The sequence below is a fragment of the Delphinus delphis genome, chromosome 3, assembly GCF_949987515.2.
Source record: "Delphinus delphis chromosome 3, mDelDel1.2, whole genome shotgun sequence".
NCBI classification, from domain to species: domain Eukaryota; kingdom Metazoa; phylum Chordata; class Mammalia; order Artiodactyla; family Delphinidae; genus Delphinus; species Delphinus delphis.
This window is the reverse complement of record NC_082685.1, coordinates 147,091,506-147,109,343: the sequence shown is the minus strand read 5'-3', so window position 1 is coordinate 147,109,343 and position 17,838 is coordinate 147,091,506. Positions and strand designations below refer to the sequence as shown.

At 41.2% G+C, this 17,838-nt stretch overlaps 1 protein-coding gene across 5 annotated transcripts in view; it reads right to left on the bottom strand.

Moving 5' to 3' along the window:
• The window catches only part of DROSHA (drosha ribonuclease III), a 130,691-nt gene extending 113,064 nt beyond the window's left edge, over positions 1 to 17,627 (bottom strand). For 2 of the 5 annotated variants that reach the window (XM_060009637.1, XM_060009638.1), the window contains exons 1-7: positions 17,525 to 17,627; positions 16,278 to 16,404; positions 15,141 to 15,206; positions 13,390 to 14,223; positions 9,131 to 9,223; positions 3,463 to 3,573; positions 3,010 to 3,241 (exon numbers count right to left, since the gene is read on the bottom strand). In XM_060009637.1, coding sequence (XP_059865620.1) covers positions 3,010 to 3,241; positions 3,463 to 3,573; positions 9,131 to 9,223; positions 13,390 to 14,223; positions 15,141 to 15,157 — 1,287 coding nt within the window. In that variant the 5' untranslated portion in view covers positions 15,158 to 15,206; positions 16,278 to 16,404; positions 17,525 to 17,627. The remainder of the gene's footprint in view (positions 1 to 3,009; positions 3,242 to 3,462; positions 3,574 to 9,130; positions 9,224 to 13,389; positions 14,224 to 15,140; positions 15,207 to 16,277; positions 16,405 to 17,524) is intronic. The other 3 variants (XM_060009639.1, XM_060009640.1, XM_060009641.1) reach the window with 2 other exon arrangements.
• Between the last annotated feature and the right edge of the window lie 211 nt (positions 17,628 to 17,838).

The window sequence follows — 17,838 nt, the reverse complement described above, 5'->3', positions numbered from 1 at the left end:
CTAGGACGGAAAGCCCGTCGCGCCGACCGGCCGGCTGAATGTCACCCTCCCGGAAGGCTAATAAACATTTAAAAGCAAAATGCCCAGTGCTGGCAATGATGCTCTGAATCACACACACACATTTATGGTCGACAAAGTCCTCAGGAAAATGCACATTGCCAACATTCAGAAACGTTAGAAAAGTTTATCTATGCTCTTTTGATATAACAACAACAAAAAAAATCATAAACCCCTGAGAATTCATGACACCTGACACCCTGCTAGGGAACATATACTCCTCCCCTACTGAAAGTCACTGATAGTCTATATCCCACATTAATCTAATGACCGCCACAAACACATGCACCCCATAAACACAGGGACACACACGCACACTCCACAAACACAAGGTTCTGCAATGCATTCCTAGAGGAAGTGTTCCACTTTTCCCCACTCTCCTCCCAGGTTGAAAATCACTTTAAATGTCCATACCCTCTGACTTAGTAATTTTCAAAATGTACCTTTCAGACATAAAATGAATATTAAATCATAAAATCTGCAGTTACCCCAAAAGGGGGTAACTGCTGTTCCTCAGCCCCGGCTCATTACTGACACTGGCGATGCTGGGATAGCTCTGACATTCTTACTGTCTCTCTGCCCCAACGCTGCACAAACACAAAGGCCAATATTGGGCTTCTGGTTTATCTGCCTTCCTTCTACACTGGAGTTTTAATACGTCCACAAAAAGGTGAGGGGGAAAAATAGAGCTCTGCCTGTTTAAATGCTGAACCTCAGTGCCTTCAACTTTGTTATTTCAATAATAATAATACCTATGGCAGCCATTCTGCCATTCCTCCTTGCTTAGAGAACCATGATTCCCTTCAGATTTGGGGCAGAAAACTCATGATCTCAGAAGGCAGGCTGAGCCACAGTCCCCCTACCCCTAAAATGCCTCTGTCCTAATCCCTGGAAAATGAACACATTACCTTACATGGCAGAAAGGACTTTGCAGATGTGATTAAGGCTACAGAATTTGAGGTGGGATAATGTGGGTGGGCCCAACCTAATATGAGCCTTTAAAAGCAGAGAACCTCTCCCAGTAGGATTCAGAGATGCAATGGAAAAAGAGGCAGGAGATATTCAAAGCACAAGAGGGACTCGACCCACTGGCTGCTGGCTTTGAAGATGAATGAAGGGGTCCACGGGCCAAGGAATGCACATGGCCTCTAGAAGCTGGAAACAGCCCTTACCTGCCAGCCAGCAAGGAAACAAGGACCTCCATCCTACAGCCACAAGGAACTGAACTCTGCCAACAACCTGAATGGGCAAGAAAACAGGCTCCCTCCAGAAAGGAATGAAACCCTGCTGGTACCTCAATTTAGCCAGTGAGACCCAAGTTTGACTTCTGACCTACAGAACTGTGAGGTAATAAATGTATTGTTTTAAGCCGTGAAGTCTGTGGAAATTAGTTACAGAAGAGATGGAAAACGAATCCGTGGGGAGAACACACGACGCAGTTCTGGGCAAAGTGATGGAAGAAAAGATCCTCAGGCACCCGAGGCTCCACCCAACACTGCCCTCTGCATCTGTGTCTGGACAGAGGTGTGTAAAGACGTGATGCCTGGAGCTGCCGCAGGCATCCTGCAACCGTGGTGGACCCTCCAGAAGACAGCAATGCCAACCTAGGACCCTGCCATCGCTGATCCACTAAATGCACACCGGCCACCACCTCCCTCCAGACAGCTTGTTGAGAAAAATAAACCCAGCAAGTTTAAGTCACGATTAGTCAAGTATTCTTATTTACAGCAACATTCTGAAGTAACAGATGCCTTCTTTCCAGGGATGTTTTAAGGATTAAATGAGATAATCTGAGATTCATGGAGTAAAGTTTCGACACCAAACAGTGCTCGGTATGTGAGCTTCTCCCTCCCTGTATCACGTGAACTATGACTTAAAACCCTGCTTTACCTCATCAAGTAAAATATCATGCCACCAGGAAAGATTTCTCAGACCCTTTTTTCAAAGGCAAGGGAGTCTCCTCTCTAGTTCCCCATAGATAAGGGCCCAGTCCAAGTCAAAGCTATGTTTACAAAATTCCAGACAACTGCTATGCTCTCTTATCTACCCCACTCACTAAACCTAACATCTCCAAGCTCTTCTGTCCTAAATCTGTAGATATCCATTCCTTCACTCATTCATTTAATCAATGAACATTACTGTAGGTCCATCGCATGGCAAATACACCTAAATTAATGGGATAGAGGCATGACACCTATTGGGAGAGAGAAAGAGAAAAAAGAGAGGAGAGTGACAGAAAATAAAATGGAGATGGAAGAAAGAAAAGAAGTGAGCATATGGAGGGCGTGGGGTCCCCACTTCAATGAGGTGCGGCTGCCGAGCCCCAGGAGCCCCATCTCCCACAGCACATGTGCTGAGTCTCTCGAGAGCCCACCAAAGGCAATGACACCTGCCACGCCACAAAACCAGCAATGTGCTCGGGAAACTTGCTATGGCTACCTTTGGTCAAGGATAGACTTGTAAGAGACAAACTCAATTCTCCGTTGCTTCTCATTTTGAGGGGAAAACACACACACACACACACACACACACACACAAGGCTATAGATCACAAAAGGCATAAAGCAGCTATGAGTGAGGGCTTACAAAACCACCAGTATTAAGACTAGCAGTGTCATAAAAAGTGCAGAATGCAGAGATCCTTTCATTAACCTGCTGCACTCTTGCGTTTGTAAAGCAGCTTTGGTCTACAGCAGTGGTTCTCAACCGGAGGGGGCGGGGAGGGGTATTCTGTCACCCCCAGGGGACATGTGGCAATATCAGAGGACAGCTTTGGTTATCACAACGAGCAGAGGGTGCTACTGGCCTCCAGTGCGTAGAGCCCAGAGATGCTGCTCAACATCTGACAATGCACAGGGCGGGCCCCGCCACAAGGAATTATCTGGCCCAAGACGCCCATAGTACCGAGGCTGAGCAGCTCTGGTCCACAGCTTCTCTCCTACTTCAGACCTACCACCTGATCCATGGGGTCACTGGAGTAGTAGCTTTCTGAGTGGGTGCATCGGATCCACACAGGCTTAAGGAGCTCGTCGTCGTCCTCCTCGTTTCTGTCGGGCAGCGACTCCTCCGGCTCTCTTTCCTTGACTGAGCTACCATTCTTCTCTTTGCCGGAGCTCTGGTTGTCACTCCATCTGTCTTTTTCTTCCTCCCAACGAGCTCTCTTCTTCTCCCTACTTGGGGAGCGACTTCAAAAGGGGACGAAGGAGGCTAATTATTAAAAATGTTCATCCATTGTAAAACTGTTCTATTTCACCTCTTTAGTTCATTTTTTACCTAAAAGAAAAACGTCATGGCAAACCACCATATTCACCAGTGACCCCCTGACACCAGTCTGGTGACATCAGAATCACCTGAAGTTATTTGTTTAAAAATACAAATTCCCAGGCCCTACCCCAGATCTACTTACTGATTCACAGTCTCCGGGGGTGGGGCCCAAGAATCTGTATTTTTAATAATCTCCCCAGATAATTCTGGTGTGCATCCAGCAGGTTCAGAAGCACCCGGCAAACCATAACTCCTGGAAGAGAAAGATATCTGGGAAATATTTGGAAATCTCCACATATATAGACAATCTCAGCATTGAGCATACTAGTTTTGAATCCTCTACATCCTGCTTTGCCAAGAAAAAAGAAAAATATCTTCACAAAACATGGTCTCAACTTGGCCATAAATTTAGCCTGAGGACCATAATCCAAGAGTGAACCAGTTATACTATCCCTAAGCATCTCTCTGGAAGTGCACACTTGGGTATTACTGCTTAATGAATCACCACTTTGCCTAATTCGAATCCCCACAAATACTAACTCAATTAAAAAGGAAAAAAGCAATTCTATCTCCTTGAATCTCTGGGGCATGAAATTTGCAAAGGCCCAGCCTATGGATGTGCTTGGAGGGAAAAACTTATAGGATAGGTTTTAAATTAAGCCCAAGAAATTCAGGTGAAACCATAAAGGCCTTGAGAATCCAGCCAAGGAGAGTAACTGCTTTATTAGTGTTGCGCTGGCAACCTGATAATAAGAGTCACTATTATCCAAGAAAGTTTACACCTGGGTCAAAGTCACAAATTAACTTTTTCCATCAACTCTACCATTCACTCCTGATTTTATGACAGGGTAAGTGTGAGTGTGTATACATCAGGGGGAAAAGGGTGAGTGATTAGAAGGGTTATATATATTACTTATTGAGAAAACTTCCAAATATTACATGTACATCACTAGGTTTGTTACCAGAAAAAAAATATACTGTGAAGTAAAATGTATATATGTTCACTGTAGAAAAATAATAAAGCATTAACAAAAACAAGACAAAAATCACCTGTAACACCACTCAGAGATAACCACTATATTTCACAAATGTATTAAAAGATACAGATATGTAAACATACAAGTTTTAACAAAAAAGAAACTCTATAGCCTGCTCTCCGCAACTCAGCAGTAAATCAGGAACATCATTCTACTTCAATACATCTATATCTGAACCATTTTTAATAAGTTCATATTATTCTTTTATATGTATATACCATAATCTGACAAATCTGATCGGTCACTTAGGTTGTTACTATTTTTTTTTTTGCCACTGTAAACAATGCTACTGTAAACACACTTGGGTTCTCTGCAGACTTGTCAGATTATTTCACACACAGAGTGTGTACTTTTTTTAAGGCTTCTCTACAGATAGGCAGTACCAGTTTAGATTACCATCAAAACCATATGTGATTTCCCATTTCTACACATCTTGTCAACATGATTGTTTTTAATCTTTTCCATTCTTATGAAGAGTATCTCATTTAATTCGTCACTACTGAAATGACACGTTTCACATTCACTTCTTTTCTGAACATCTGAGTCAATATGCCATGCCAATATTTTTAAAATTAGGATTATAGTCTTTTTTGTTTATTGAAAGAGTTTTTTATTAAACTAATCACCTGTCTGCTGTCATATGTAATGTAACCTTTGTCAGTTTTTTGTTTTCCTTATAATTCTGCTTATGGCTACATACAATTTTTATATGGCCAAATCTAGAGATTTTTTTGTTTCTGTTTCCAGCCTTAGTGTTACGCTTATAATCCTTTCCCATCCCAAGGTTAAATAAATATTTTATATTTTCTTCAGTTACTTTTAACATTAAATTTTTTTACTGTATCTGTCCAAGACCTAAGGTAGAAACCTGAATTCAATTTTTTTTCATATGGCTTGCTAATTGTTCCCACGTCAGTTTCTCCTCTGATTTGAAAAAACAGCTCCATGATAGATGTAAAATTTTATATATACTTGAAAGTTGTTCAATATTTGTTTCATTCATCTATCTATATCCATACCAAATTGTGCATTATTATTTTTCTTCATTATACTCACTTCTATTCCAAAGAAGAATTTTAGATTACTAAAACTGGTACTTCAACCAAACTTACATTAAAATAGATTTTTTGGAAGGCAGCTATACTCACCACTATACCACCAATGCCGCTAAAAACTACAGCTGTTTTTGGAAGAAAACTGGTGTTTTATAACCCTGTCTTCCACTTCCACTACAGGAATATGGCATGCCCTCCATTCATTTACATCAGCTTCTTTGTCATCTACTACACTTACAATGGGAAGTTTTCTTCCCATTGATCTATATATTTTTTAAGTTTAATAAGATATTTAATTTTTATTAATTTAAATTTTCTGTAGTCAATCTACATTTTTTTCCCTGTTATATTTTCCAAGTAGGTGTTACTAGTATTTAGGAAGGCTATTAATTATAGTATGTTTATTTTATAACTGTCAACTTCAGTGAGTTAATTCTCATGTTTCTTAGCTAATTCTCTTGAAGTTTCCTGATAATATTTCCTGATAATATCATTAGCTAATAATGGCAAATCTTGGCTCCCAGTGGTGTGGTTTTGTTTGTTTGTTTATTCATTTGTGGTGCTTCCTAAGAGCCTGACACTCTTGTAAGCACCCTGACACACTTAGTCCTTACAAGAATCCTGAGGCAGATATAAACATTCCCTAGAGAGGAAACAATTAGAAATTATATCACTCGCCCACTATCACACAGCTAATAAGTGGTAGTTAAATGCTAATATGGTTGTTTGACACAGACATTTTGACATGTACTAAAAATCCCATCAAATGTTTATTATTATCATCAAGAAACACAGGCAGAAGACATTGTCACCCCATCCCCTTAGGCAGGTATCTTGAATAATGGATGGTCAGGGTTGTCTATTGTGAACAACAATTAGTATTCTTTTCGTTCTTTCTTTCTTTCTTTTTTTTTCTTTTTAACACTTTGAGAGGGACATTTCAAAACAGGAACAAAACATCTTTTTTAGGTAGGTGTCTCAGGAATTTCAAATTTCAAAATCCAAACTCGAAATTGTTTTTTAACAAGATGCTATATTACAACTATGATAACTCTCCCTCCTTTACAGGATTTACATCTGTAATTTTTATTTTCTCATCTACTGCATTAGTTAGACTCACAGAATCCAAGTCTCTGCCTTCTCCACAAGCTACTGGGCATGGGGAAGAAACCAGCAGACTGAAGAGATTTCTAGCACAGCACATTAAAAACCATCAACCTCAGACGGGTCCTCAATGATTTCCACCAACACAGTATCTTGACTTGTTTCCTATCCTCATCCCCCCCTCTTCTCCTCCTCCTCAGGCCCTTTTTCTCACTGAACAAACTCTTCCCAGCTGACCTCGTCTAATCCATGGCATTTAGTATTTCCAGCTAGGATCTCTTTTCTGAACCTTGCACCTCTGTGTCCAAATAACTACCACACAATTCCATCTGGTTGTCTCACAGATTCTCAAATCCCACTTGCCCCGAACTGAACTCTTTCTTTACCTGTTTCTGAGTGTTCCCAGCCCTCAAAGGGGAACACCAGACCTCGATGATGACTGCTGCCGCCTCTTCCTCACGATCAGTTATCAAGTCCTCCTGCCTCCCTCATCGATCTCTCAATTACCTCTACCTTTCCCCATCGCCACTGTCACTGTGCCGGTCTAGGCACAATCATTTCTTCTGTGGATTACTAACAAAAGCCTTCTAAACTCATTTCCCTACCTCGAGGCTTGATCCTCTGAGACCAATTCTCCATACTGCAACCTTCACACCTGCTCTCTCTCTCTTCCCCTACCATCCCCCTTCCCTCATGCATTCCTACTCATACTCTAGGTATCAGTAAAATGTCAATTTCTCTGTGACTACCCTAAACTGAGTTATCGACTGCTGTGTCCCCAGAGCAACATGTAATTAATTGCTCTACCAAAAGCACTTCTCACAGTACTTAACTTTCTTATTCCTGAAAAGTGGGGACTCTTGTTAATGACTATATCACCGCACCAGTACAATACCTGGGACACACAAGGATGCAATGTTTTTCGTTTGCTTGTTGATTTAGCTATGCATCAGGTGACAGTGGTAGGCAATTGGGCCCCCTTGTCTTTATTTAATGTGGGTCCTCAATGATTTACATGACCCCTTTTAATGTGTATGGGAAGGTCTATAAGGTTTCAACATTGAATTTGGCTCTTCTGAGATGGTATCAATCATGTTCGTCACGAGATAATGTTCTCATCATGTTAAAGAAGTCTGCTTATACTCGAGGTTTACCAGTTTCTACTCATAAATGGATGTGACTTTAAATATCTAATAGGCAGGTACTGAGATAACCCTACAGATTCTGACACAAAGGATTACAGTTACAAATCTCCTAATATTAACCTATCTTCCCATGCAATCTTGGAATAATCTCTCAATTATTTTAACACACAACTAAAAACTTGCTAACATACTAATCAGTATTTTCATATCCCTATTCATATGAGATTGTTTTGTGGTTTCTTTTCATTGATTAGGTTTTGCCATTTGGATTCTCCTGGTATCACAGCACGTGCTGAGCTTTCCTTCCATCTTCATCAGTGTTCTAAAATAGTTTAAAACTTTTTTGAAAGTGGCACAAATTCACCTTCTTCAACTTTTTTCCATGGTTATCAGCCTATTAAAATTTTCTGCTTCTTGTGTAAGGTTTGCAATTTTTGTTTTCATAGAAAACAACCCATCACATCCAAGTTTTTAAATCTCTCAAATAAAATATCTGTACTTATACCAACATACAATAATTTTTAAACCTCCTTCATTCCTGTAATAATACAGGAATGAAGGAGGTTTAAAGTATAATTTCTTATACTTAATGGAATGTATGTATTTCTTTTCTTGATTTGCCACTTTTTAAATTGTACGGCCTTTCAAAGAAATCTTGTATTTATTTACAAATATTATTATAGTACTTCAGTTCTATTTTCTATTTCATTAATTTCTTTTATCTTTAAATCCCTTTTTCTTATACTCTACCAATTTCTAGAGTCAAGTGATCAGATAATAATTAGATATATAGTTACCATTTATTTGGCACTACTGGGCCCAGTTCTAAGTGTTTTACGTGTATTATCTCAACGACCCCTCACCACTCAATAAGGCAAGTATAACTGTCCTTATTTTAGACAAAGCCACTGAGGCTTAAAAAAAGTTAGATTACTCTGCTCAATAACAAAGTTGGGAAAACTAATAATTGACCCCAAATTTGTCAGATCCTAGAGTACTGTTCTTAATTACCATTACATAAGACATGAATTTTACTTATCGATATAGAAATGGTTACATCCTGCAAGTTTTGATTTGCAGCAATCTCAATGTCATTTTTCCAAATAAGGTGTGACTGCAGTTTTGCTCTTTTTTTTTGAAACAAGTAAATTTAAGAGCATAATTATGAATTTTCAAGGTTTTTCTTAAAAAACCTTGAATTATTAATGTTTAGTTTTATAGCAACTGAGGTCAGAAAGTGGCCCATATAATTTCTAACTTTTGGAAATGTATCAAGATTTTCCTTGTTCATTCTCAATACATCTTGAAAGTAAAGGTTTTTAAGTAATTGGCTACTTTAACTTTTCACAGGGCTCTTTGGACAGACTCTCAGGCTATTCTTAAGACCTGGCTGATACTTTGCACAAGCACAAAATTTGAATTCCAGGAGATAATCCTATGACTTCTACCAGTGTCAACTCCTTGCTTACCTTCCAGATCTCTTATACTCTTTTTTGTAGGACCTTTCCAGAGACGGTGATCTTCGGCTGTCCCGGTGCCTGTGTCTCTCCCGTTCCCGCTCTCTTAAAGGAATTAATACACAGAGCTGTTTTCAACAGAAAGACTCAAAACACCATCTCTTTTCACTGAATTCACCTTCTGAATAAATGAACCTCACCTCACCTAAGAATTTTGCAGGCACTATTCACTATGGGAATTTTTATTCATCCTTCATTTATTAGAGGATAAAGGAGTGTTTCACGTTACAGAAGTTAACTAACTTGGACATTTCTTGCTGTTTTCTTTAAAAAAAAAAAAAGAAGTCATACTTAATACTGAGCAACAAAGGGAATTTTATCATAATCTTCTCTTGAGACCTTCTAACCAGCCAACCTTGATTATTTAACCTAAGAGGAAAACTTCAAAGGATTCAACTGTCTATTGATTTCTAGAACACTCTTAATTTCATCCATCAAATATATGCCAGTTAAAGCTTTTACAGTAAAGATTAGGACAAGGATCTATAATGAAAGAGTTCTAAACTCTTATAAGTTATAGGCCTGAGGTATAGTTCTAGCCATCACTAATTGTCATGAGACTCTAAGTCACTTTACCTTTAAATGCTGTCTTCATCTGAAAGAAAAACTCTAAATGGAGACACTGAGTTTACTCAGTGTAAAACTAGAATGTAGGATTTTGAACCTTCCAATGTGACACCAGAATTTAGTAATAATAATAGTAATAACTTGAGTCTATTTAGTAAGTACAATGAGATCTGAAACAAAAATCGGAACTCCAGTGTGTCTATATCAGAAATAAATCTAAGGGAAATAACTACTAGGTCTTAGAATGGGGGAAAAAATGCTATATTAGTCTGAGTCCAGCAAGAAGACTACAAGAAGACTACAAAAATGTCTGAACTCAAAAACATCTCCCTCTCCCTGCACCAGGCTTCCCTGGCAGTTCAGTGGTTAAGACTCCGTGCTTCCACTGCAGGGGGCACTGGTTCGATCCCTGGTCTGGGAACTAAGATCCTATATGCTTGCCATGTGGCATGGCCAAAAAAAAAAAAAAATCCCCCAACCTACAGCCAAACAGAAGAAATGTAAATTCACTGAAATCAAAATTTACAAAACTGATAGAGATCTTAGATATTAAAACAAAAATTGTTTTTTCACCTAAAAATCACCCCTCCTCAAGAAAGACTCCTTTGAATAATACTTTTAACACATACTTAAGCCTCAGGTACACACCAACTGTGCAAAGTAAAGGAGCCAGTGCTTGGAATTATACATTCTTTACCTGATACACTTCTAAATTTACAGTTTACTTTTAGGCAGTAAATCCCAGCTAGTGAGCAGTACCACATGACAAAGATATAATGTAATTTGTGATGGCATGGCTGCTGAAAAAAATAATTGCCTATACTTCCAAATAAAAACTGTATTTAGGGACTCCCTGGTGGTTGGGACTTCCCCTTTCAATGTGGGGGGCACGGGTTCGATCCCTGGTTGGGGAGCTGGGGTCCCACATGCCTTGGGGCCGAAAGGCCAAAACATAAAACAGAAGCAATATTGTAACAAATTCAATAAAGACTCTAAAAATGGTCCACATCAAAAAAAACCAAAACAAAACAAACAAAAAAACTCCTCAACTTAAAGGATATTCCTAATTTTTTGTTTGTTTTTTTAACATCTAGGGGATAGAATTTTGCATTCAAGAGTGGCATTTCTGATGATGATTACTACCTCTGAGTGGCTATGAACTGAAAAGACCAGTATGGACATAAGTCACAGTAACACTATATGATAAAGCCATTTAAAGCAAGAAAAACAATGCTTGGGTTATTTTTCCAAAAACTTTTCCCTGTTTGGAAGCATAGTATTAGATACATAACACTAGCTCTCTGATGACTACACGTTGTACTCAACAGGACAGCTATGCGGATTACTGTGCTATAACACTACTCATTTGTGGGAAGCCGCTGCACTGCACCTTACTGGTTGCATCTGCCGCTGCTTCTTTTCCCACTCCCCGGAGGAACCCTGATCTTTCACGATAGCAAATGCATACATCTACTTCTTCACAAACTTCCTCTAGAAATGGTTTGCCCTAAAAGGATCTTGTAATTATTATTCAACCAGATTTCGGAGCAGGAGAAAAAGAGGGAAAATGAAATTTGAAAAAGGACAGATTCACTTACCCCAAGAAGCAAGGGGAGAAGTAGCCAGAGGACAGACTAAAGAATTTGCATAAACTTAACACAACCTAATGCACAAATTTGTGAACTTTTGGTTTTCTCCAATATACTTCTAGAAGTTATACTAGGACTTCAGGTGCCCCATGTTTGTTTCACAGAAGCATTCCATATAAGACAGATGACTGACACGCTACTAAGACCCCAAAAGGAGCTGATTTTAATGTGGCTGTGACACTAAGGCAGCTCCTGGGCAAATATCCCAAATACAACATTATAAAACAACTCCAAAGTAAATAAAGGCCATTTAGAAAGATGAGCTAACTGCCTAAGGTCCTTCATGGTAAAGGGGTTGCCTTTTAGAATAATGGAGATTAAGGGTAATTCTTTTGGCACTTGATTTCACTTACTGATAGACATCCTCAGTTTACAGGACATCTGTGTTTCTTCAAACAAACACATTAACTCCAAGCTTAAGCCTGGATAGAAGAATCCAGGATTTTACAGCAGAGCCCTAAAAACTACAGCACCCCCAAAACGGAAAAAAAAAAATGCCACCTAGAATGCTGAAGTTTGCAGCAAAATGTTTCCCCAGAGACAGGTTTATTAATAATCACTTTGTCTGAAGAAAACTATTAACAAATTCTTTCTGATTTAGATTTTCACCATAAAACTGTAAAATAAACCATCACAGGCCTCTGCCAACTAGTCCATCACAGAATTAAGAACAAAACTGACCGGGAACAGTAAGTAAGTCGTGCTGAAAAGACTTTTAAAAGTCTACCAACTCTGTCAGCTTTGGCCCACCAGAATCAGTCACCTCTGAAGGAAACATGTTCCTTCCACCTTCCACTGGGCATCAGGGAGAAGCAATAGAGCATTTTCCTTCCAAACCTTCCGAGCACTGGTCACTCTCTTCGGGACTGAGAATGACTGCTACCGTTTACTGGCAAAATGTTCAGTCAGAATCAAGCCCCCAGCCATGAGAACAACATGGGAACTGAGAAGCACACTGATTCCACAGAGGCCAAGACCAGCTCTCCACAAACCCAAGTAACGGAGTGACCACTCTGGGGACCTCAAACTTTTCAGCACAGAAGTTCCACAAGACAGTGAAGGTAAACACACCACAGCAGACACAAAGAGCAGCACTGTTACCAGCTTGACAACCGGAAAACCTCAAATCTTCATCAATATAAAGAGTTCACTGAAGGTACGAATAAATATTAGTACAATCGATATCTGTGCATTTTTATTTTTCCATCTAAACCAATGGTTGTTAGATTTTTGGTGTAATAGACTCACACCATCTCTTAAGAATCTGCTGTAAGCAACTGATTAACTTGTAGAAAAACATACATACACAAAGAATTTGCATATAACTTCAGAGCACTTCTAGATGCTCATCTATGAGTGTCTGTTGGAAACCTTATTCTCTTGTATATATAGATATTTGGTCTTTTGGGAAAAAAAAAAAAGAAATGTAATCTGGAATGGAATAGTACGTTTTAAATGCAACTTTCTTTAGTATGAATATGTTTCAATGCAACAAAATCAAATTAAAAGCCATTTTGAAAACTGTAACTTTGATAATGTGTATTATTTCATTTTATAAAGGAACAGAGTAAGAAAGCAACAATATATGATAAACTTCCACTTATCCTAAACATCAGAAAGCAAGTTCTGCTTGTTAACTACTTCGATTCCTGACTGATAACATACGCAGATCAACAATTCCAAAAGAACTCAAGTGCTGTAACCTGATATGGTGATCACACTGAACGTAATTAAATACAACATCCACACAAACAACTACAAGATCTTTTATTGATCATCATTAAAATGTCAACTGTATTATGCAGAGTAACTGGCTTACATTCATTGAAATGAATCTTACATTCATTGAAATGAATCTATGTTGATAATTTGGGGACACTTTTCCTTTTATAAACCGAAATGCACAGCTGGACCTTTTCGGTTTGGTTGTTGATCAACAAAAATGGCCTGTGCCAGGGCCTCTGCACTTCATTAAAAAACACACATGTGCTTTACCTGCTCCGCTCATAGCTCCTGTGGCGGGACGGTGTCCTCCCCCGGTCATAATCGGATCTGTAGCGGCTGTCCTGCCTTCTCCTGTCAGGACTTCGGCCTCGCTCCCGCCGATCCAGGGAACGATGCCTCTCGCCCCTCCCGTGACTGTGATCCCGGCGTCTGTGATCATCATAGTGCTTGAGCCTTTCTGGGGACCTCCTCTCACTGGGAGCCTTTGGGAGTGGGTATGGAGGGAGGTGCCTAAAATGAGGGCTACTGCTATTATTAGCACTGGGTGAGAAGGAACTGAGGTTGTTCTGGAAGCTATTAAAATTGGGAGGTGGGAAACTGTGGTGCGAGTATCCCGGAGGGTACTGGTAATTGACCTGCTGAGGCACTACGGGAGGAGGTGGGGGGTGGGGCATGGATGGAGGGGGCATCATGAAGGGGAAAGTGCCCTGTCCAGGAGGTGCTCCAGGGACTGGGGGGTTATTGGGACAGGGCATCGGAGGTGGCATGGGAGGAAAACAGGGAGGCACGGGAAAGGGGGGCCTCATCTGGTGGCTGGGGAAGGGGGGCCGGATCGGGCAGGGGGGAAGGGGGCCTTGTGCTGATGGAGGCATGGGTGGAGGGAAGGGCACGAAGTCTGGTCGTGGAGGCAGGAAATTGGGAGCTGGGGCGTTGGAGAACGTGGTGGAAGGGGCGCTCGGAGGTTCGTATTGGTATTGCACAGGAGGCTGCTGAGGGTGAAGCAGTCTCAGATTTTGGGGCCTGAAGGCTGGTGCTGAGGGTCTGGATCCATGTCCTCCTCGCCCTCGGGGACACCCTCGTCCTGGGTGGAATGACATTCTATGACTTTGTTGGAGGAAAGAAAAAGATAAAAGAAAAACTCACTATATATACAAGGGTTTTACAAACGCCTGACCATCCCTTAGGCCACTGCCATATCCCACCCATCTAATACCGAGTTCTCTGTAATAGCGGAACCTCCTCATGGCCAATAAACTCCTCTTCCCCAGTCTCAGCCACCCAACCCACTGCCATGGTCAGTCCCTGCTCCTTGTCACTCCCTAAAGCTGCTCAACCATGTGCTATGACCTCACCATGTCATCCCGTCCACACACCCCACATCTCTACATCTGCACCATCTTCCTGTCTACACTTTCCTCCCCACTCAGCACAGACTCGCAAATTCAACCTAATGCATCCTAAAAGGAATTCATGATCTTCCCCTTCAAGACACCACCACCTGCTCCTTTTTTAGTGTTTCCTGTCTCAATAGATGAGACCATTTACTGGTCCTCAAGTCATATACCAGGGGTTACCTGACAACTTCTCCCTTATCCCCTCTAGTTAAAAATTTATTTTCAAATGCCTATCATTTCTGCTTCATAAATAGTTCTTGAGTGCATCCATTTCACACCATCGTCTCCTGCCTGGCTAATACAATAACACCCTTGCAGGCCTTTCTACAGCCACTGTCACCACCCCAAGGGTTTTGTTAGGTCCCCTGCTCTTACACACTCTGTGCTGCTTCTTGGCAGGTCGTACAATGATTACAGGTCACCAACTCATTACCTCATCCCACCTTTAATGTCTGCCGGCACTTCAGAACTGCCAGGGCCATCAGGGCAGGCAGTGTACATGGCCCACATGAACACACTCCCCCTCTCCTCACATATCTAAACCCTTCCCACCCTCAATGGCCCAGTGCCAGTGTTTGCTTCTCCCTGTTCTCCCAAAACGGCTGCCATTACTGTCATACCACTCACCAGGTACTGCCTTGCATGGTGACGTATTATCTGGGTATGTCACATCTTCCACAGAGAATATAAGCTCTAGAAGGCAGAAAGAATAAACAGACATAAAAGTGATTGCCAAACTGCTAATGCTAGAAAACATTTCTACAATTATCTTAACACTGATTTTGCATCTTCCAATGCAGTTCGCATACTAACAAAATTAAGAGCACGCTGAACTGAATTAAAGTTTACAGCTAACTTTTTAGATATCCTTAATACTTGTCTTGCTGACTCAAAATAATCAGTAGCTTAAAAGACTGGAAACTTAGGCATACTCTATCTCCAATTTGCTAAAAGACTGAGAGAAAAAAATCATTTCTGTTCTCCCACTCCACACTCCAGTTTACTTCACAAAGAGACCAGCATTCAAATTCAAACTTAACTATAATCTTGTCAACACAACAATTTCCCTTGATTCTCATTCTCAGCTCTTTCCACTGAAGAATGTTACAAACAGGAACGGCTTTCCAAATACTTAGGCTTCAGCAAAATGTTTAAAAAACCCAAATAAATATTAACTGCAAAAAACTTTAATGTAGAAGCATCTTCCTTCTAACTAAAAGCTTTACCAATAGGCCTTAAGGTAGATTTTCAAATGGCTCATGAAAATAGTTTCAGATTATTTAGCTGTATCAATCACTGTGCTTAATAAAAAGTAGATACCAAATGATATCTGATTAATGATTATTATTCAGTTCAAGGCCCTCTTGATAGACCTAGGACCTAGACAGCCCATCTTGCCACCACAGGCTACTCAGGGCCCACAGAATCGAGTTCAAACCACACGTTTGGCATTTAAGGCCCTCTGCAATCTAGTCCCAACTTCTTCCAGGCTAATTCTCCATTAACCTCCCCATGAAGTGCCTATCACCCCAGATTTTCCCAGTTGCCTAACATACAAAGTACTATCACCCCGCTTGTTCTTTGCTCCTGCCCTTCTAAAATCCCCTACCCTATGAATTTGCCCGTTGAATTTCTTCTACCCACCAACCAGGCCAAATGCCAACTCTTCTGTGCTGCCTTTCCTGGTTCCCTTCAGGAAGTAATCCCCTTCCCTCTACACGTCCGTTGCTCTTAGTCTGTACTTAATTCTTTTATAGCACTTACCAGAGACTGCCTCATATTACAGTCACGTGTGCACATGTCTAACTCCTCCACTAGATTATGAACTCCTTGATGAAACGGGTTGATTCACAAACATTTCTGTATCCTTCACAGCCCCTGGTAGAGCGTCCTGCACACAGTAGGTGATCAATAAATGTTTACTGTCTCACCAGTGATATACATTTCTGTGTTGCTACTGTACATTTCCCTACTGCATATATCCACAACAGATTGGCATTACCAAAACCAGACAAAAAGCAGGTCTTTTCACTGATTCATGCAACATTTAAGGGGCCTATACATGTGGGGCACTGTCACAGGTCCTAAGCACTCAAAGATGAGTAAGACACAGAGCCCACAGGACTCGTGAAGCCCAGAATCCACATACAAATACAATTTTTAAAAAATAATATAATGCTATAAACACAAGAGGTAAAAATAAAATAAAATAAAATAAAATAAACACAAGAGGTATGCATAGGGTCCTGGGGAACACAAAGGAATGTACTGAACCTAGAGTTGGGCAACAGTCAGGATCACCAACACTCCTGTACTGTGTGTTCAGACTGCTGTTGAAGACTCACCATTAGATCCTCATGTATGTTTCTAGAGACAGAATATCTGAAAACACTGATTATGAAACTGACCTATTAAAGGCATAGTCAGGCTGTGTTAGGGTGCGACAAAAGTCAAAAGTCAAGGAACTCACTGCAACTGGAAAAGTAATTATTTTCTGCGAGTGCCTACTCCTAAGTTGCTGTTTGGAAGCAGGGAAACTGAGGGAGCTGTTTTGCACAGTTAACACGTCCAGGAACATCAGTCTATGTAGAAAACGTTGCAAAGTGTGCCTACATTTCTATTAACACTCTCTTTCTCCCAGCTGAATCCCCAGGCCGGTCATCTTCGGCTGGCTGATCCGAAATTACGTGTCTCCCTGTTCACATCTCCCGCCAGATCGTGCAACCCACGAGGTAAGCTTACGGTCTCACTCCCCTCCGAGATCCGGGCGACCCCAGGGCTGGACCACCGCACGCGCTCCACAATGAAAGAAAGATCTCATTTTTCACTTCTATTTGTTCGCAGGATCCGGGCCTAAAGTCGCTTTTTCGCCCTTCGCTGCAGATCTGAAGAGGGGCTGCCCGATCCTAATTCCCAGGCGCCCCTCGCCCCAGCCCCAGACTCCAGCCCCGTTGAAATCAGGACACTTGGAAACACTCCCTCTTCCAACACCCGCAAGCTGCCCCTTTTACCTGCAAAAGGCTCTCAGGCCGCGAGGTCGCCGTTAGAGTAAAGCCAGACTCAAATTGCAGCTGCCTAGACCTTAGCGTCGCCAGCGCCTCCGGAACAGGAAACCGAGAGAATTGAAAAGCGAACCTGCGAAAGCCGGACCACAAGAGGGAAAACTCTTGGGCTCGTCGCAGCGCCTTGTGCGCGGTGATTGGTGCATCAATAAGAGCGATGAACATCTAAGCCAATCGTTCTCGTCGACCCCTCCTGCGCCCGCCCGCTGCCCCCTACATCCTCCAATCCAGAACCACAACCGGGTGAGCGCGCGTTTCCTCTC